Genomic DNA, 22,275 nt, shown 5'->3' with positions numbered 1-22,275 from the left:
TGTAATTCTTGTCTGTTTATTATCGTGGTGAAGCTAAGTCACCTAACAGAATCGAATAGAGAGATTTGCCGCGGTGGTTTAGTTTGGTGTACATAGTAAGTCGTGTTGACTATGGTTGGAGATGTTGGTGGTCATCGTTGCTTGGTAGTTCAGTCTCCATGGCCGCATTTGTTCTTTAGTCGGGGTCACCAGTTATAGGTTGGTGTCCAGAATCCATGGCCGCGTTTTTTCTTAGTCGGGGTCACCACTTTATAAGAATGTTGGTTATCAGTTATATAGAAATAGTTGTTATTGTAGCTCAGCGGGCTGCGTGTCTGTATCACGTCGGGGTCACCACTTTATAGGAAAGTGGGTTATACATCATTAGATGTACACCTGACTTTCCTATATTAAATTAGAAATTAATGGCAACGCTGAACTCCAAACTATCAACACAAACAATATTTATTCATGGTTGGAAAATATACATCTTTAATCTTGTTTGTTGAGACGTCTTCGGTGTGTGAGAAACATGGTTGTTGGGACATCGGTATGTTGATGTGAGCTGTCTAGCGTGAGTTCGAAAGATGGAGCGAGCTAGACACGTCCATGCTCAATCGCTGGCCAGCAAGAAAGAGATCGATCAAAGCGGGAAAGCTTGGTTGTTGAATTCCACGCATGCGTGAGACTACGCATGCGCACGGCGTTACTACAAAAGCATGAATGCGGGTCTAGAAAACCGACCACCATACCTCAAGATCTCAGCTGGCAGAGACCTCAACTTGAGGTCATTTATCGCAGATTAAATTTCTCATCTACACAATCGATGGGTGTAGTGTAGAGATGTTGTCAAGAAAAGAAGGGTCTATGGGGTTTCTACGGTTGAGGAGGGTGTTGAAATGCCATCTCGGTCCTTGATGAGTGATGTGAATCATTGTTTCATACGGGGCAGAAGGATCCTCTAATTGGATCGTATGTAGTCTTTATGGATTCGTAGAAAGCTTGGATGTTGCTTGCGTCAGCATAGCCTTGTATTTCTTGTGATTTAGTCTTCCACCAGTTGTTCTGCATGGTTCTAAGTTTTCGCTGGACATCAGAGCAGAGGCTTGTCCATTGTCTGTGGTTGGCTGCTGCTGGTTGACAGAGATGTCTGTTGTGTGCAGCATTCATTCCACGTAGGAGTGAGTGGTTGATGACGTCTATTCTAAACACCAAGTATATCTTTCGCAGCATTAGTGATAATAATGGTTGCTAGAGTGTCCCACTCTGACGTCAGAGTTTGTCTATCAGTTGGTCAAAGCTTGGCATCAGGGAGCTCGGCAAACTTTTGTTCCAGTGTTACTGCCAGTTTCTGGCGGACTTCATACGATTGCAGAGTTACAACATTTAGCATCTGCTTCAGTTTTTGCTTATGGATAGGAGGACGAATTTGCAAGCGTAGCCGGCATCGGACCAAGCGATGGTCAGTCCAGCAGTTGGCACCACATATAACTGTGGTGATTTTCACATCTTGCAGGTCTGTGTGATGGCATAGTCAATCAGGTGCTCGGATCTGGGTGCATCGATGTTGTTTTGTGTTTCTCAGCAAGTTGGAACATTGCGTTTGTGATGCAAAAGGAAAATTCAGAACAAAGTGCGAGGCGGAGGCGGTTTGAGTTGGTGTTTCCACTGCCGTGCCAACCGAGAATACTATGCTAAATGTGGTGGTTTGATCCCATTCCTGCGTTAAAGTCGCCTAAAAGTAAGAGTTTGTCTTCGTGTGGAATGCGCTGCAGAGCAGCACGCAGGGAAGCGTAGAAGGCATCTTTGTCCTCTTTGGCTGATGTGAGAGTTGGTGCATGAGCACTAAGCAGTGTGGCCGAACGACCATGAGTTAGTGGGATGTGCATCGTCATGAGCCGTTCACTGATGCCAACTGGAGATTCGGTTAGCGATGGGACCAAAGCTGATCTGACAGCAAAAGCAATGCCATGCATGCAGGAGGAGCCAGCAGGGTGACCTTTCCAGAAGAAAGTGTATCCCTCACCTACCTCCGTAAGTGACCTCTCCTCAAGAATGTGAGTTTCACTGAGGGCGGCAACGTCAATGTTGTAGTGTAGGAGTTCCACCGCAACAAGGGCAGTGCGGTGATTGGGAGGGAGGTGTTGGTGTCATCCAGTAAAGTCCAGAATTCCAGGTTGCAACATTCAAGGGTTGAATTTTACTTTTAATGTTTCAACTGCATTTGAAAGTCATTCCGACGGACGCAGTTATCCATCCAGATTAGGTGTGTGAGCAGGCGTTTTTTAGGCCACATTTTCTTGGCCTCTCCCCATCTTGAGGTGAGCAGCGCATCCCTAAACAAGGCTACTCAGTCTTCTCAGTAGGACCGATTGTCTTGGCTGCTTGTCCAGAAAGCAAATGACCATCTTGTTGAGACCACCTGTATGCAAGTGCAGAACTAAGGGCTTGCAGCCAGCTTAAGCCTGCCCCTGCTATTCAGCACTCATTGCCATAGGACTTCAAAACATAATTGTAGACGATGTAAGAAACGATTGTGCTAGGAAGTTTATAGTGGAGAAACGGTTGCACAATCCGTGACCCACTAACTGGCACTGCATGGAATTATCCAATAACATGGAGTTATCCAATAACATGGAGTAAACCAAGACGACTGGTTCCATACAGCGCTACAACATCATGCTGCAGACCCTGAGTCTAGGGAAGCATCACATGGATTGTAGATTGGTGTTATCACAATTTAGGGAATATGCTGATTTGTAGTAAAAGGACTTCTCTGTCTTGAATGGTTTTATGTTTGGAGCTGTCCTTCTCCTAGTCCTAACAGGTGCTACCACTTCAGACCAGGGCAAACCTGGGAGCAATGATCAATTAAGAGATAGCCCCACTTTCCTCAAGGCAAAACCCATTGTCATCGATGCAGTTTCAGATCTTGTCCAGGATCATTTGTTGGATGGCCGTTGACTGTTCATGAGTTCCTCCGCCCTATAATGGGTCTTATTTTTTATCCCGTAGGGTGTCCAACAACTACCCTCCTCACCAAGCAAGCTTGGTGGGGTTGCCAGTCTAGTTGCCGATGACCCAACCATGCAACAGGTTGTACTGTATTACATGTTGCCCATAGTACACAAGAGCGACCTGACACAAATAAGTACTACTATTTATAGAGAAAACAGTAATGAAGGCAAGATTGAGTGAGACATAAGATATCTAAGTCACTAAGACAGCAACATGGTTTCAGCTTTCATCTTAAGTAAATTTGTTTTGAACATTACATATCTCATTTCAGAGCTTTCGTATCTCGATAAGAAAGTGAAATAGCAAGTATGACTGAAAAAAGTGAACAAAAAGAAAAGGACTCACAGTGAGATTGCTGATTATAACAGATAATAAGAGAGAAAACATAAAAGAAGGTGGCTGAGATTGATTAGAGAAACAAACACCACAACATGTAGACTCCAGCAGTAGAAAACAGGCATCTAAATATCGAATTCTGCAAGCCAGAAAGCCAAACTACTTGAAGTTGGCAGTGATCGTTATTAGCTGAGAAAGTGCGAAAAGTTTTTTTGAAATGAAATAAAAGTAAAAAAACCCAAAAAAACCTTATGTATTTAAATGGTAATTGTAAAATCTGAACTTTTGTAAATTACTGCTGATTTATTTCATTTTCTAATAAGCTAAAATATAAGAATTACAAGACAATAGGATTTAAAACATTCTGTAAATCAGTTTTCACCAACCTGTACAGATGGTCCGTATACCGGGATCTGGACAAAAGAGCCCCCTAGGACAAAAACCCCTTTTGTTCACTTTGTGATGCCATGTTGGGACCAGATATGGGACTCAAGAACCCTGATGGAATCAGGGGCCTTCTGAAAGTGTTCAGCACAATAAATACCAATATAAGAACTCACAGCATTACTGCTTCATGAGTATGTTTTTTCCTCTCTAAGCCATAAAAAGCAGTCATCATATGACAATTTGTTAATTAGTTCTGTAGCAATATACAAGTACAAGAGGGTCTGGATAAATATATGTACATCCGTGTACCTGTATACAAAGTCTAAGATTTTTTTTAACAAATAACTGTTCATACAATTTGGATTTGAATGTTCTTGTATTTTAGAATAAAGTCAGATCAAATTCTATTGAAATGGTAAATAGAAAGACAAAACAAAATGAACAAGGGTATTTAAAAGTATAATTCAAATTTATTAACAGAATTAAAATTATAACAAAAATAAACTTTGAAACAAAACTAAAACAATGAAAAATAGGCATAATAGCTGTAGGATTAAAGTGCTGAAGTAGTGACCACATTATCATTAATTTAAGTCTTACTTGGGCCATTGTGTTGTATTCATGAGCAGTGATGGAAGCAGAGTGATAAGCAGAGAGGTATGGTATTGGCCGATTTTTCAATTTCTCAGGATTTTGTACACTTTAAGTCTATCAAAAGAGACACTTATTTTATTATTTATAAAATTTCTATTAATAAAAGATTACGATAATTATGTATGGATATTTTATCAATTTCCGATAATAGAATATATCATATAGATTAATCTACAGTATACTATATACCAGAAAAGAAGCTCATTATTTTGATTGAAATATTCAAAGTTAGAAGACAGGAATAACTACTGTGTGGCTTTGTGAAGAATGAAATAGAGTAATGTGAGGTACTGTTATAATTAAATATAAAGATACCTTGTTTGAACTTTATAGTTTAGTTTGTAGTCTACTTTTTAGGAAAAAATAAAGAGTAACAATTATAACTACTAACTTGCTTGAACTCTTCAGTTATTTTACTGTCATATATATTATTAATCTTATCATTTGCTTTTTTCCTGATTTGATAAGTACTCTTATTCCAACAAGTGGACTGCAAACAAAACATTAAATTCTAACAAAGTGCATTTAAAAATATATTACATAATATGGCTTCATCTACTTATGCAAACAATTCAATTGGTTCCTTAATAGGTTGTGAAGTTGTGAACATTCATGTAAAGTTACTTAAAGATAACGTGGTGAGGCTTGGATTGTCATCAAAAGTAAGAGATTTTATGAATATTAGATTCACATAAAAATGTGAGCTCTATGAACTGTTTTAACATCTTGGAGATGAACATGTGATTCACAGTATTCTTGGGGATGAATGAGCATATTTAAGGCTAAATTAAGAAATAAAAAGTTCACTCTGATTCCTGAACATAAATCTTGGATACAGCCTCACCTTATACCTAGTTTCCAAAATCCATTTCTATCACTGCCCATGATTCTGCTCACTTCAGTTTGCATGTCTAAAAACAGATTGTACTCTTACATCATGTTTGAGTGGTTAGCAGTAGGAAGGGCATTTACCAGTGAAACAATGACTCTAAAAATGTGGTCATTCCACCTATATAAGTATGGATAAATAGACAAAAAAGAAAAAAATGAAAAATCTCTTTCTAACAAGAGAAATTACTAAAAGTATTTACTTACAAAATTAAGGGTACACAAGTATATATAATATTATGCAAAAATTAATACTCAAAGAAATTATGCAGCTTACAAAATATTAAAAAAAATAAATCAATTTTAGGAATTTTGATTTGTCATTCACAAATATCATTTTCTTTTTTCTGGCAAGTGTGTGAGTCAACTGTGAACATGTTTTGGCTTTATCACAACCTCATCAGCAAACATTATTTACATTTGATGGATATTTGTCCTCATCTTGTTTGTTGTTAACACAACGTTTTGGCTGATATACCCTCCAGCCTTCATTAGGTGTTTTGGGGGAAATTTTGAACCTGGGTTCTCATTCCTAAGGTATTTTTCGATGTTATTATTGTTATTATTATTATTATTATTATTATTCAGGTCACTGCTTGGAATCGAACTCGGAATCTTGGGGTTAGTAGCCTGCGCTCTTAACCACTACGCCATATGCTCAAGGGCAACTATGGAGTGAATTTTAGGGCTTATAAATTGATTCCAGGCAGTGACCTGAATAATAATAATAATAATAATAATAATAATAATAATAATAATAATAATAATAATAATAATGATAATAATAATAATAACATCAGAAAATACCTTAGGAATGAGAACCCAGGTTTGAAATTTCTCCAAAACACCTGATGAAGGCTGGAGGGTATATCAGCCGAAACATGTTAACAACAAACAAGATGAGGACAAATATCTATCAAACGTAAATAATGTACATAATCCCTCATCTCTTAAATATAGGACTGTCTCATCAGCAAAGTCTAGCTTTCACTGTGCTTGCTGAAATAGTGGATAAAATTAAAATATACAAGATTGCTTATTTGTTTGTAGAATTGTTTAGAAATTAAATATTTCAGATAATTAAGATAAGAGTAATCATGTATTTGTTCAAGAAACAATGTGATACCTGTTCATAAACTATGATAATCTTCTACTATTTTTATTTCATAAAAATCAGTTTAGTTTCATTTATGGATTAAAAAACATTATCTCTGACTTCTACAATGAAAATAATAATTTGATAATTTGATACCATTACTAGTGCTAACCACTTTATTTTTTTGTAAATATTTACAAATTATATAATGTAATATTATTTAGCTTTAAGTAGGGGTGCTGTTGAGCAGATGCAAACTATCTGTGAGGCAAGTTTGTATGGTGCTTTAATTTTCAATTGAAGTTTCATTTCTCTTACAATGCTAATACACTTTAGAAGAATAACTGCATATACTCCCCGTTTCTTATGAATCTGAGAAATTGTTTTTATGAAAGTAGTCGACATAATTCAGTTTCAGAGGAAACTTTTAAAATATAATATTTAGTTAGAATTCACTTAGTCATATGTGTAGGATGTGAGCAGAGTATAATGAACTATAAACTGTTGTGTTCTTGGAAACTCCTAAAAGCTAAATCCTCAAATAAGGATTTGAAGGGAAATACACTAGAACATATCCTACTACTTCCTCCAGGTCCATAGAAATACTTGAGCACAGTTTGGCAAGCTAATTCAGCACTCACGAATTCAGGCATTTCACTACTGCTTGCAATAGTGCAACATATCCACTCAAAATATCACGGCATTGCATTAAAAGTTAAGTAGGTATCTGCCTGGAAAAGAACGTATGCCATTAATAGTATGCAAAGTGGCAGGCACTTCATCAAGCAGACTAGTATCCCAACAATGTGTATTGCTGAGCCAATGAGAGAAAGCCTCTTCATGGTAATCAGACTTTCTAGAAAAAGCAGCCAAGTCTCCCTCAAATTACATCCTCATGTCTTGCGAGAGAAAAGAACACATCAGATAATCTATTCCAGATATGCTCTTAAAAGAATAGGGCAGTTGTGGCTCATAGGTCAGCTCAACTAGCTGATTTAAGGGTTAATATTGAATTCATTAACAAATCACATACATGTATTATTGATTCAATACTTACAACATAAGGAATAAAATAAAAATATCTTTAATTGTCTGTTTATTTTAGGTAGGTATTTTCAACATGCATATTTTTGAGGGATATTCCAATTTTATATTATGATGACAAAATATATACATATTAAGGTATCCCTTTATATAAAAATGATTAAACATGAGTAACAAAAATATACACATAATATAAAAAAGAATGGATTTTAATCCAAATATATCAATATTAAAAAGAAACACAAAAAAATTGAATCTAGATTCAAAAGGATTGAAAATGCTGAATATAAAAAATGAGATAGTACTTCAGTACTTTTGGTTATCTCCCTCAACTAAAAAATTGTTTAACTCTCAATAAAACAAAAAAAAAGAATGAAAAATTAATAAACATGAAAACTGAAAAAGTTAAACATCTTATTGAATCTGATAACATTTTAATAAGAGATCATACCATGCCTATTGAGGGGGCCAAAAGTCAACAATGTGTTGAAGTATTGAATCAAAAGGATCTCTTTTAATTCAATCTCTTGTCCCCACAAAAGCTCAAAATTTTAGTGGGGAGGTAACCCAATTTTTTAATGGCAATTTTTTAATAGGGGTGAGATAAACAAAAAGTACCAAAGTGATATTATCATGGATTATAACACTGACGTTGCATGTGTGTGTGTGTATGTTAAAATATATATATATTATTGAATATTGGAATTTGTATGAACATTTGATCTTTTTCGCATGTTTTTCTGAATTTTCCATTGTATCTTCAATCATTCCTAAAAATTTTTTTAGCATTGATAAACAAAAAAAAAAAAAAAAAAAAAAAAAACTGTTGAAACTGGTATTTTAATAAATCTGTTGCACAATTTCAAAATGACCACATTTTAAGACTCAGGCACATTTTCAACCACCAAATCAAATTTTCTTATATTCTTTTCTCCATATATATATATTGATAATAAGGAGAATGAAGAATTTGAACATTAAGACTTTGTTTATTTTCAGTTAGTTTATTCATCATAATTTTCTGACACATGTTTCAATCACATTAACTGCATATTTATATGCAGCAAGTTATGCTTTATTAGTACAATCTCTTCAGGGTATATAAGTATGACATTGTTCGAAAAGGAATTTTCCTCCATTATTAGTTTGTATTAGGCTCAGTAGTAGTAGTAGTAGTAAACCATTACTTTCATTGATGAGCTGTTTTTCTCAACTGATTGTTTGGCTAAAATTCATCATCAGCAGCAGTGTTTGTTGAAGTTGACAAATATTCTTGACTAGCTGGGGAGTGGTTATTTATAGAATACTTTTCATTTGATAGATTCTACATACTTTATAGTCACATGGCTTTTTGATGGATTTCAGATTTTATTATATTATTTGAATTTTTGTGAAGGTTATTTAGAGTGGTTGTGGATAATTTCTATGCAGTAAGAACCACATGGATATTAAGAGAAGTAGTGAGTTGTATTTTAAATTCTTCTTATTATTATTGTTATTTTAAAGTGTTATTTTAAAGTGCCGGTGGCACATAAATAGCACCAGCGTGATCGTTATCAACATCGCCTTCCTGGCACTTGTGCCAGTGGCACATGAAAAGTCATTCGAGCGAGATCGTTACCAGTGCTGATGGACTGGCTCCTGTGCAGGTGACACGTAAAATACACCATTTCGAGTGTGGCCGTGGATCGTTACCAACGTTGCTTTCCTGGCACGTGAAAAGACATTCGAGTGAGATCGTTGCCAGTGCCGATGGACTGGCCCTGTGCAGGTGACATGTAATACACCATTTCGAGCGTGGCCTTTGCCAGTAAGACATCCGAGTGAGATTGTTGCCAGTGCCCCTGGACTGGCCCTGTGCAGGTGGCACATAAAATACACCATTTCGAGCATGGCCGTTGCCAGTACCTACCTGACTGGCCCTCGTGCCGGTGGCACGTAAAAGCACCCAATACACTCCCGGAGTGGTTGGCGTTAGGAAGGGCATCCAGCTGTAGAAACTCTGCCAAATCAGATTGGAGCCTGGTGTCGCCTTCTGGTCCACCAGTCCTCAGTCAAATCGTCCAACCCATGTTAGCATGGAAAGCGGACGTTAAACGATGATGATGACGATGATGCAGTTAGTGTGATCAAAACACATGTAGGGCAATTATTATGAATAAACTAACTGGAAATAAACATAAAGTTTGACTGATCGAATTCTTCATTCTCCTTATTATCAATATTGTACTTTACACTCTAAATAGTCAAGAAAGAAACTGTAACATCAGATGGGAATTACAGGAAGTTTACCAAAAATGCATTATCTGAAGGAACCAGCCTTGGAATTTTACAGAGCGAAATTTGGTATCTGCCTAGATTTTATATCTCTCCTCTTACTATATATATATATACATATATATATATATATACAATGGAATCTCCCATTGAAGATGACATGAATGTTCAGTTTTTGTTCCACAAATGATCTGTTTATAATAATTAAATATTTATGCTGCATAGTTATTCACTTCCTCTATCAAATCAACATTGCCTGCACAAGTGCAGAAGCGTGCAACACTTCAAATGTCAAAATGATCACAGACCAATGTGAAATAGTTTTGCTCAAGAATGCACACACACACACATGAATGTGACAGAAAGAAATCTGAATACATTTGTGTAAGTAAAATTACAAAAAGTAAATAATATAAAATTTCTGCAATAAGATCAAGATTTCAAGTTTGATGAGGCAAATTTCAAAAACTGGAAATGATTTGAAAAAAATTTGCTTAATGGGGTCCAAACCCCATCAGAAACAAATTTAATCAGCATATAGTTTTATGAATAAAATAAACAACAAAAAAAAACAAGAAAAAAAAAGATAACTTCATCAACAAATTAAAATTAGTCATAACTGTTGCCTAGTTATAGACAACTGGAGAGCAAACTCACATAAGTACCAAAAATAAACAAATTAACAGCCATATTGTGTTTGTCTTATAATGATTCACATTGGAAAACAAAAAAACAAAATTTTAACTGGATTTACTTCATTAATCATCATAGTTTAATGCCTGCCTTCCATGCTGGCAAATGCTTATTTGTAGACATCTATAAGAATAAAAGAATAAGAATTTGTCAATGCAGTTGCTGCATATGACATAGAAACTCTTAATGGAATGGTATTTTTAGATATTTAGTCCAAATCTATAAAGCTAGTAAAGACCTACATGCAATGCTCACTTGTTAAGGGTGACTAATGTGTTATAATGGATAACTTTATAAAGGCATGTGCTGAGGTTAATTAACTTGGCTATTTATTACTACAAAAGTGAATCTTTGTATCAATCTTGGAAACATTACAATTTGCATTAAAAAAAAATTCAGTATATTACTTAACACACTTTATAGAATAGGAACATATGAATCATAAATAAGATCTAGAATCTTGTCCAAAATCTTTAATGTATTGTGTTCTTATAATGCTACCAAAAGCACTACTGAAAACTTGTTACTTTATAAAATATACATTTTTAAAAAATCTTACCAAAAATAAATATCTGTAACAGTGTACTATAATTGCAGGTCCATGTATTGTTTCTAGAAATAAACTGACAAATATATCTAAAGAGAAAGAAATGATTTTTGATACACAAAACCAGTGTAACCACAGTCAATAGTTATCACATTATTTGAAATCGTTTGAAGAATAGACTAAGCAGTACCAAGGACTGTGATATCCATTCTTCCAAAAAGGTTATGGAGCACAAAACACATTATCAAAATTTTAAATAATTATAAAAAAATAAAGCTTTGAGTATCAGATACAAAAAAGATGTAAAAGATTTAAATGTTTTCCTTATATTTGGCTATATTTGTTTGTGTAAAGAGAAAAATATCAGCTAATAGCTTCTTAGGCTTAGGAACAGGGAGAATGGTATATCTGAAGGGTTATTATTGGCACTTGGTTAATTTAAACTGCTGCAAGTTATATGATGAAGGGAATGCATAGTAATAGAGGAAGAGAAGTAGCTGATGTCTATCAAATTTTATGGTAGATGAGACACAATAGAATTGGAAAGAAGAGGAATGTGAGAATGTCAGGTGGTTTCAGATGGGAATAATATAAAGTTAGCACACTCATGGTTTACAAAAAGCAGGTAAAAAAACAGGAGCACAAAGACCAGTGAAAGGCAAAGGACAAGATAGTACTGGTGAATGAAGACTTGCCTTGAGAAGGTATTTTTCTTCTTGGACATGTAAATGGAAGTGTTCACTGTTTTATAAATGAAAGAAGTACTCTGATTATCTGTACTTTGTAAACTACTAGCATCTGTTTAAGAGTGTGAATAAAATGTAGAGTGGCTTTAATTGGTACATATATCAACATGATTAAAAAATGGCAAAATATTTAGATTAACAGTCCAATATTAGATCAGCATAAATAGTTTCTTCTTCTTTAGGTTTTGGTACTGGTTTGCTTGGTCCAGGATCGTTTCTAAACTCAAGTTCTGCATAATTACATTCTTGAACAGATTCAGGCTAAATTGAATTAAAAAAAAACACAATGACATACTACAAGTATAAACAATTATATATCAGAACATTTTTAAATTTATAAACAGACATTTAAACATATTAGAAGTATACATTTTTAATACATCATTATTAAAGAAATATGAAAAATCAATAAAACACTGTTTGGTTTTCACATACAGTATTAAATGCAAAAATAACAATATGAAGGAATAATTTAAACTTATCTCAACTGCTCTATTATCTACCTTTAAGAAAAGGACAGTAAAAAACACATCTTTAAATAATTTTTTGAAGATAATATCTCGATATAACCACTATAAAAGAAAATTAAAATATATTTATGGATTTACCTCATTACTTTGATTGTTGCTCTCATAATTGTCATTCATGCTACCATCTTCTGTTTTTAGACATGTAGAATATAACAGTTGAATATAAAATATAGTAAACATAACACATACTATTAATACAAAACTTATCAAAAAGAAAAGCAATCATATAAGCAGCATTAAAAAATAGCAATTTTTGACAGTAGATACAAATTAGGAGACAGTCAATCTAGAATACCATTGATATTTATTATGTTGATCAGAGAAAGATGAAAGTCAAAACTGATATCAATGGGATTTGAGCTCAGAATGCAGTGGGACTAAATTGAATATGCCCAAGTATTTAGTATTGCCTTCTACTATTTCTGTCGCTCAAATATTTTATTGATATTTAAAAGTACTAAAATTACCATTAAGAGAATCTGTTCACTATTTTTCAACATTACTTTCATGTAAGAGATGTCCATAAGCAGGACTGATGGTGGGTACTCAACAACAGTAGTTGCTCAAGATGTGAAATTCACCATTGTAAATCTCTTCTATACTTTGATTTTCTTGTCTAGTGAACATAATGTTAGTTTATGAACTAGTAAGAATAAATAAATGTGTAAAGTATCGGAGTTAATGTGAATTCCTGCAAGATGTTTATTATATATGCAATGGAATTTTCAAAGTTTTATGTAAATATGTTCATACATGGAACATTAAGCTGCTTATTCTACACACAGAAAATTAAAATGAAAATCAAAATGGAAATCGGAGTTGTAGCCAATGCCAGTGCCACCTGACTGGCACCCGTGCTGGTGGCACGTAGTAAGCACCATTTAGGGTGAGTCAATGCCAGTGCTGCCTGACTGGCTCCCTGTGCCAGTGGCACATAAAATGCACCATCCGAACATGGTCAATGTCAGTGCCCCTGACTGGCACCTGTGCAAGGTGACACATAAAAAGCACCATCCGAACATGGTTGATGCCAGTGCTGCCTGACTGGCTTCCATTCCAGTGGTACATAAAAAGCACCGACTACACTGTCGGATTGGTTGGCATTAGCTAGGGCATTCAGCTGTAGAAATCTTGCCAGATTAGATTGGAGCCTAATGCAACCTACTGGCTTGCTAGTCCTCAGTCAAACCGTCCAACCCATGCAAGAATGGAAAACGGACGTTAAACGATGATGATTTACTAACTTGTTGCTAAATGAATGTAGTTATATTAATGAATTGAATATAATCGTGTTTACCATCAGGTTTCATGCTTGGTGTATTGACATTAGCATAAAAATCATCCACATCTTTAAGGAATTAAAAAAATGGCATAATTATAAATAACATTTAAAATATTTTAATGTAGTATGGAAAGTACCAGGATAAATATTAATAAAAAATATTCACTCTCTTACATATATAAAGTAGTATAAGTAGTAATTAGCAATATTATATTATATTTCTCATTTACCTTAGGAAATCACATAAATTAAGTAAAAAAGTGTGCAGTGTTGGACTCTGCATATCAACATTAGAAAATCTGCCCTTCATTTTTGGAGAGAATCCCTTTGTTCCCAACAAAGATGATAACTCCCTGAACTTTTTTGCAACCTTTTTGGCTGTTAAGACAGATTGGTAACAAAGGTTATCAGCTACTTCTAAGGAGACATCTGGGCATTTGAGAGAATCTACATCCTGAGAGCTTTTCAGTGTTTGTTACTCTAATGATCCTTCTGTACATGAAATTTGCCTTCTACTTTAACCTACATATTACCCCACTACATCTCATGTCACCTTTGCTTACCTTTTACACTAGGCTCACATCACAGAATTCCTCCGGAGTCCTTTCCTGCATACTTATTAAAATGCTAATTTTTCTCAAAGTTTGATATAAGGTTCTTCAATTCTAGGTTTAGCTTCCATGTCAAGAACTTCTGCTCTAGTTTTTCAACAGATTCTGCTGTAAGAGCTAAACCATCAGTATACAAGAGTTCCTAATGATAGCTGGCCTCAAATTCCTCAGTTATGACTTGGAGGCCTGTAATAAACAGGAAAGGCTGAGAACTGAGCCCTGATAAATCCCTACAGGCACATTAGATTCATCACTGAACTCATTGCTGGTTTTCACCTTCTTGACTGAGCTTCTCTACATGGGTGGCATGGCCCTCAGTAGTCATTCATTTACCTTTAATTTCTTCAGTAGGTACTTAATCACAGAATGAGTACAAACAAACATTGTGGGAATTAGCAATATTGCATTATTTTCCCCCTTTTATTTTAGGAACATACAAAATAATTTAGAGAAAGATTGAGAGGTATAAATTATTATTATGACCTCCACCTAAGCGAAGGTGGGGGTATTGTTTTCAGTCATGCTTGATTGTTTGTTTGTCCGTGAACAAGTCATCTCAAAAACTGCTGGATGGATTTGGATGAAACTTTCAAGGATGTTTGGCCTCATGACTGGCGTGAACTGATTACATTCTGGAATTGATCCGGTTCTGGACAAGGATTCTGGATTATTTTTCCTGTCTTTTACTTCATTTTTGAGAGCAGTTGAGTTTATTTCAGATATTTTAAAACGTTGGTGTTGCCTTGGTGGAGGTTTGTGTTCTCTGAGTGCTCTTGTCATTATTATTATTACTATTATTATTGTTATTTCAAACATGGTCAGTCTGAAAATGATAAACAGTTTTAGACACCAAAGGGCTGAAATTAGATGAAGCTAACTTCTCAAAGATTTGTTAGCTTACAGAAGGATGATACAAAAAAATATTTGAGTAAACTTTTGAATCAACCAAAAATTTTAGAAATACTTGGAGAGCTTTTGACCAGCTCAAATCAGCATCACCAGCACCACCACCATTACTACCACAGTCAGTGCCAATCAAAACAATAACAACCACAATACTAAAAATAGCAATAACTAAACAAATGAGAAAGAACATGAAATCAACAAGAACCTCTACAGAAAGAAAGATGTGAAAATGATTTGTGCATTTAAAACTGTCTGACCAACAAGCCAACATTTTTCCCCTTTGCTGCAACCACAATAAGAAGACACAACAGACAACTCACCCATCACTGCCTTTGCTAATATTGTCCACTGATTACAAGAGAAAAAATCACTATCCTGGTAGATAAATTAAAACAAGCAAAATACATGTTAATGAAACACGTAAGACACAATGTTAACAATCCTGTTCTGTGTCCAACAAAAGACAAAACCAAATACGGTTACTTATAGAAAAATTACTATTAAAACAAAAGAATTAGAACAGATGACAGAAAAAGGCATGGAAAAATGTTTACAGAAAAAGACATAGAAAAATGTCTAAGACCAGTCTGGATTATTAAAAGTTACATCACCAGAGGAAGAAGGTATGGTACAGTAAAGGTAAGATTCTCTATGGAAGAAAAGGCAATAAAACACTCAATGACAATGCCGAAAGCTATTGTCAGTTACACAGACCATAAACTTGCGATCTACACAGTTGACCTAAATAGGCCTCATAGGCAGGGAGTTGGCTACAGGAAGCTGAATGCATCACTTTTGGCATGCCAAACCTACATACTGGATCTGTGTATTAGTTAAGCAGGCGCTGATGGAGTCAGTCCTCAACAACAATTGGTAGTTTGCTCTGAAAAGGGCAATTAGAGCAGAATCCATTAGGTTTAGTAAGGCATTAGTAACAAAGAAATAAAATAGAGGGTAACTTAGAGGTGCTTAAGAAAGGCACTGAAACTGATGTGCTCATGATGAGATTGTCCCTGGACAAGTTCTTCAACACTAAGCATGAAGAATGCCTTATCAAAGCTAAGATGCATGCTCTAAGAAACGAAGGAACAAAAACCATCTGATGGGCCTCAGTGGAAGAGGCACAATGTGGCAACAAAGCCACAATTTGGTTTTTGGTGAACCAAAATGGATGCATGGTACTTGAACCTGAGCAGATGATTGCAGCATTTCAACAGGACTTCACTCAGCTGATTGGGATGAATGGCAGTCTGGAATGCAGGATGGATCTTCAGTGCCTACCTTGATGCTCCACCCACTCTTGCTAAGGTGGGTGGAGCATCACAAAAGGCTGACAACAGTCCCAAAAATACAAGATGCAATCATGGATGCTGCATGGAAGTGGGGGGCGAATTGCCTGGTTTGGATGGCCTGCCCTATGAAATTTACTTTCATATGCCCGACTTGTTTGGTGGCCTCTTAGCATATATCTGCCACAACTGGCAGCAGAATGGGAGAATTCCTAGTTCTGTAGGTCAAGGAGTGGTGGCACTGCTAAGAAAGGACTCAAACAAGGGGCATCAAATAGAACATTTTAGACCCATTATGCAGCTGAATGCAGATTAAAAAAATTTGGTCAAAGTGATATCAAAAAGTTGGTGCTTGTCAAGGAGCTGATTGGGGATGTGCAAACATGTACCATTCTAAGCAGCTCTGTCCATGACAACCTCCACCTTATGTGATATATCATAGACATAGTAGATAAAGAAGCTGGCATGGGTGACACCTGATCAATTTGGATTGATCAATAGCCTTCAATAATAGGGTCGACCACCAATATTTGGTGGCTATTCTCATGGTGGCCAGTTTCAGTCCCATTTACAATGGTTGGATTGCTGCAATGTACAATGACATCTGCTCAATAGACTGGATGATTGGTTACTTATTGGAACTATTCAGCACCATGTACTTGGCTTGCCAAGGGTGTCTCCTCTCATCTATTCTGTATGTGTTGACTTTAAGGCAACTACTGTGGAAACTGGAAGCATCGAAAAACATCCAATGTGAACCAGGAAGTGGGAGAACTGAGTCAGCATATGCTTATGACGTCACTGTCATAGTGTTGAACATGAACCTGATTGGCACTGTTCTAAAAGAATATGAAGCAATGACAGGAGCAAAAATTAACTGAGGACAGTCAGTGGGCTTAAAGTTTGGCATCTGGAGAGGCAAGTCCATGCCATCCAATAATGTCATGGGATGCTGGATGGAGGGATTAGTTAAATTACTTGGGTTTTGGTTTGGTCTGGACCTCCAGATAGAGAAAAATCACTGGTGCATTGGACAAATTCCATTGCAGTATTTTTTCTGAGGTCTTTTACATTTTGAATGCAGGGTGGCCAATCTCACTCAGAAATGGGCTGAGAGAAAGTTGTTTCTGAAAGATCAGGCAGAAGTGGTGAATGCATATATTGTCTACATCATATATTACTGCCTGACCATCATGCCTCACCCTAGTTTGTGTGTGACCAAACTGGAGGGGATATTCTCCACTGGTCAAGCACTCCATTTGCTGTCAACACCTGCTGAATAGAGGACTGGGCATGTCGTGGCTGCTGATACACAGACTTGCATTGAGGCTATGACATCCCCAATGTTTTCTTGTTAGTAAGAAGGTGGGGTTGCTGTTTGTCAGATTTGCTCTTCCACAGCCTATTTCTTTGACTGAGTTGTGGTTGTAGATCAAGAGTAGACTAAAGCAGAGCACCTAGTACTTAGAGTGTCTTCAGGTACTCAGAGTCTCCTGTCAATTGGGCAATGCAGTTGGAAGTTCCACTTTAGTGTTCTATAGAGAATTAGTGGTGTGTAAGTGTGACAACATTCAATGAAATTCTGGGCATTGATGAGAATCAACTGGTCTGTTCCAGAGGACTTTCAGGCTGGGACCTATAGATAATTAGAGAAGGGAGGAGAAGTATAATATGGATGTTAGATATAGAAAAGGGTACTAAATACTGAATATACACAGATCCAATGCTTTCAAATCTTTTAAGAGGTAGCATGGAACAGTGAGTAGAAGAGATGAAATGGAGGGTGGTGGCATGAAATTGGCAAAAGGAGCAGTAGATGATGACTTAGCAGGTGCAATTTTACATAGGCCTCAGATATACACACATACATGCATTTATACCTATATTTATATATGTATGTGCCATACTTTTGGTATATTTCATAAATACTGCTCCTCTTATTTTGACATAGATTTCTCCAAGTTTACCTAGGAATTGAGCCTTTGAGTCTGTTCTAGTACAGCATAATACTTCATTACCACCTAGTTTTTACAATCTTGTTTCTTAGCTGTTATGGTGCTGTATACAGTAGTACTTCATCTCATGTCACCTTATGTTTATTTGGGACTTATCACAGGCCACTCTAAAACTCAGATAAGCATTTAAGTTTTCTGTCATGTTGTAAGTATGTACATTCTCATTTTTATTCTCATGTGCCAGATAATACCTCCGTAGATATATTTAGTTATATTAATAAATTGAGTATAATCATGCTTACCTTCAGGTTTCTTGCTTGGTTTTTTGACTTTAGCATTAGGATCATTCACATCTTTAAGAAATTAAAAAATAAATCCCATACAATTATAGATATTGTTTAAAATATATTTATGTTGTGCTGAAAGTAACAGAACTAACAACAGGAATTAACAATATTATATTATTTTCCCCATTTACATCTCAATACTATTATGAAATTAACAGAAAAAAAAAACACCGAATGGTGTAAAGTACAATTAAAGAAGAATAAAGGTAGAAAATGTTAAAGATAAATTTGAAAATCTACAAGAGTAAAGCTTATGATAGGAATACTGCAAAATGAACAATTATGATTTTTTGTTCATATATAAGGTTATATAACTTATTTCTACTCAAAGGAAAAAAAGGGCTAAATATTTGCTAACTCTTTGCTTAATTCTTCTTATCACCACCATCGTTATCATTGCCACTATAACCATCTTCATTGTTTATCCACTGTTTAGCATAAAGGTCATTCACATCTTTAGGGAATCAAAGATTTTATTTAAAATATATCAATGCTGTGCTGAAAGTATCAGAACTTATATTAATGAGAAACGTTCATTCCCTCTAATACATAAATGTTCGAAGAAGTATAAGCAGGAACTTAAGTATTCATTCTTTACATTGGGAACACCTTATGAAATTTCTACCTGCTCATTTCCTACATAAAAAGCACATGCATTTTCCTGATAGGATATGAGTTCAGTCTTTCTTCCTATGGGGTAAAAAATGTGTTTTTACTAGATTCAATTTAAAATCTTTTAAATGCAGATTTTGCTATCGAGTTTGGAATTTCTGTCTGACCCAATTTTTCTACAGATTCTGTCATAAAAGCTAGGTCATCAGCATACAAGTGTTTGAAGGTTGTCTAAAATACACTTTTGATAAGTTGGAGGCCTAAATAAACGGGAAAGGATGAGCACTAATTCCTGATAAACCCCATGTGCACATTAAATTCATTGTGATTGCTCACCTTGCTCACAGTGATTCTGCACATGGTTTTTATGGCTCACACAACCAGTTCATGTAAGTCCAGTTTCCTTAGAATCTACCAAATCAGATAGTGAATTACTCAATCAAAGGGTTGTCCTTTTCTCCAAATTCACAAATGCTTGATATAGGAGCTTACTCCTAGCTAAGTACTTCTTTGTAGTTATTTCATTTGGAATATGATCTCAATGATACAGCTTCTTGGTATATCCAAGTTAATCCTATTGCTAATCAAATTTCCAGTGATACATGAATATTGTAAATCTCTAAATATCTAGTCTCAAGAGACCAGCTACATTTCCTACCTATTCATTCTGTAATTGCACTGTCATGATACTGTAAAACTGGAATGCTGCTAGCTCTTCTGCTTCTACTTGGAATAAATTCATTCTTTACTTTTGACATCAGTAGGATTGAGAAAGCCATTGTTATTCTATACATCTAAACAGTGTGTCTTCTCTCTTGCGGACTGTCCGTCAATTTGGATGGCCTCGCATGTCTGATCCTCATCTTGCACAATATATGCCAACTTTTGCTATTTTGCCTTTCCTTATGCTACGTATAGCCAACATTTAGCTTCTTTTTAGTTATTTGATATTTTCTCTATTGCCCCATTTCTACAAGTCTTTCACTTGTTATGATGCTACCTAAAATATTGTCTCAGTGTGTGCCACCTTGTACCAGTCACTTATCTAATCTATAGAGTTCAGTACATGGTGCCATAAAAGCTGCAGATTTTCTTCTGTTATAATCTATGTTAGATATATAATTTTTGTCATATATATTATCATATATGTTAGTTAATACCTCTCAAACTCTTGTTAGTTATATTAATGAACTGAACATAATGATGCTTACCGGCAGGTTTCTTCCTACTTCTATTGACTTAAGGTGTTTTAAAATAATGACATATAATTCTAGATAACATTTAAAATATAACATTTAAAATGATGTATTGAAAGTATCAGAACAAATATTAATGGAAAACATTCACCCTCTCATGCACATCTACATAAGCAGGAATTAGTAATATAATATTATTTTCCCTATTTACCTCAGATTATCATTACCAAATTAAAAGAAAAAACAAACAAATAAAAATACATTGAGATATAAAATAAAGTACAATTAATGATTAATAAAGGTAGAAATTGCTAATACACCTGAAAATATATGTTTACATGTAGTGCAAAATGCACATTTATAAATGTTTGTGTTATGTAGGTTATATTACAGTGTTATCTCTATTGCAAGGAAAATTGACCTAAATATTTGCTAACTCTTTGCTTAATTTATCTTGTCATCATCATTGCCACCATTGTCATCACATTGATCAATCACTGTCAATGCTAGCATGGGTTTGTCAAGCCATCATAATTAAAACCAGTTCCTCATGGTTGTCACAACACACCTTGGCTTGATCCACTGATCATAATTCTCTCATATCATCTCGTATTGGTGTAGTTTCTGAGGCTGGAACTTCATGAGTCTTTGGTTCTATTTAATGCTCTCTTACATTCACACTTTCTAAACCTGTCTGTTATCTGTTATGGTAATTTTCAAAGTAGTATCTTATGTGTCACTTTGTGTTTTTTAGTTGGGACATTGCACCAGCCAACAATCTCGGCTTGAAACCCCAGCAGATTGTCTGTGTTATATGTATCAGTTAATATCCCTTGAAGTTTATATAGTTTTATGAATGGACTGAATATAATTATGCTTACCATGAGTTTTCACACTTGGTTTGTTAACTTTAGCATAAAGTTCTTCCACATCTTTAAGAAATTAAAGAAAGATATGATTTAAATATATTAATGCTGTGCTGAAAGTTCCAGAACTAATATTCATGAAAAACACTCACTCCCTCACGTACATAAATGTTAAAAGAAGTATAAGCAGGAATGTATGTATTGTTTACACTGGGGACACCTTATGAAATTTCTACCGGCTCATTTCCAGCATAAAGAGCACATTCATCTTCCTGATGGTACCTGAGTCCAGTCATTCTCCCTATATTTTGCTAGATTAAATTTAATGCCCTTCAAATGCAGATTTTACTCTCATGTTTGGAATTTCTATCTGACCCAGTTTTTCTACAGATTCTGACATAAAAGCATAATCATCAGCATACAGGTGTTTTGAAAGTTATCTAAGATACATCTTTTTTAGCTTGGGGACCTAAGGAAACAGGAAAGGCTGAGCATTGAGTTTTGATAAACCCCCATATGCACACTAAATTCATTGCTATCACTCACCTTGCTCACAGTGATTCTGCACATTGCTAATATGGCTCACACAACCAATTCATCAAAATCCAGTCTCCTTAGCAGCTACCAGATCAGATAGTGTATGACGAAGTGAAAGGGTTTGTTCCTTTCTCCAAATTCACAAATGCTTGGTATAGGAGCTTACTCTTAGCTAAGTACTCATCATCATCATCATCATCATCGCTTAATGTCCGCTTTCCATGCTAGCATGGGTTGGACGATTTGATTGAGGACTGGCAAGCCAGAAGGCTGCACCAGGCTCCAATCTGATCTGGCAGAGTTTCTACAGCTGGATACCCTTTCTAACACCAACCACTCCGAGAGTGTAGTGGGTGCTTTTACGTGCCACCGGCACGAGGGTCAGTCACACGGTACTGGCAACGACCACACTCAAAAAGGTATTTTTTATGTGCCATCTGCATGGGAGTCAGTCTGGCGGCACTGGCAACGACCTTGCT

At 35.5% G+C, this 22,275-nt stretch overlaps 1 protein-coding gene across 1 annotated transcript in view; it reads right to left on the bottom strand.

Annotated features, from left to right (window-relative positions):
* Positions 1-4,170: 4,170 nt before the first annotated feature.
* The window catches only part of LOC106876221 (uncharacterized), a 42,451-nt gene continuing 24,346 nt past the window's right edge, over positions 4,171-22,275 (bottom strand). The window contains exons 13-17 of the mRNA XM_052968048.1: positions 21,275-21,325; positions 18,541-18,591; positions 13,493-13,543; positions 12,274-12,323; positions 4,171-11,926 (exon numbers count right to left, since the gene is read on the bottom strand). Coding sequence (XP_052824008.1) covers positions 11,801-11,926; positions 12,274-12,323; positions 13,493-13,543; positions 18,541-18,591; positions 21,275-21,325 — 329 coding nt within the window. The 3' untranslated portion in view covers positions 4,171-11,800. The remainder of the gene's footprint in view (positions 11,927-12,273; positions 12,324-13,492; positions 13,544-18,540; positions 18,592-21,274; positions 21,326-22,275) is intronic.

This window comes from Octopus bimaculoides, chromosome 5, assembly GCF_001194135.2.
Source record: "Octopus bimaculoides isolate UCB-OBI-ISO-001 chromosome 5, ASM119413v2, whole genome shotgun sequence".
Taxonomy (NCBI): domain Eukaryota; kingdom Metazoa; phylum Mollusca; class Cephalopoda; order Octopoda; family Octopodidae; genus Octopus; species Octopus bimaculoides.
This window is presented reverse-complemented; position numbering and strand designations above follow the sequence as displayed.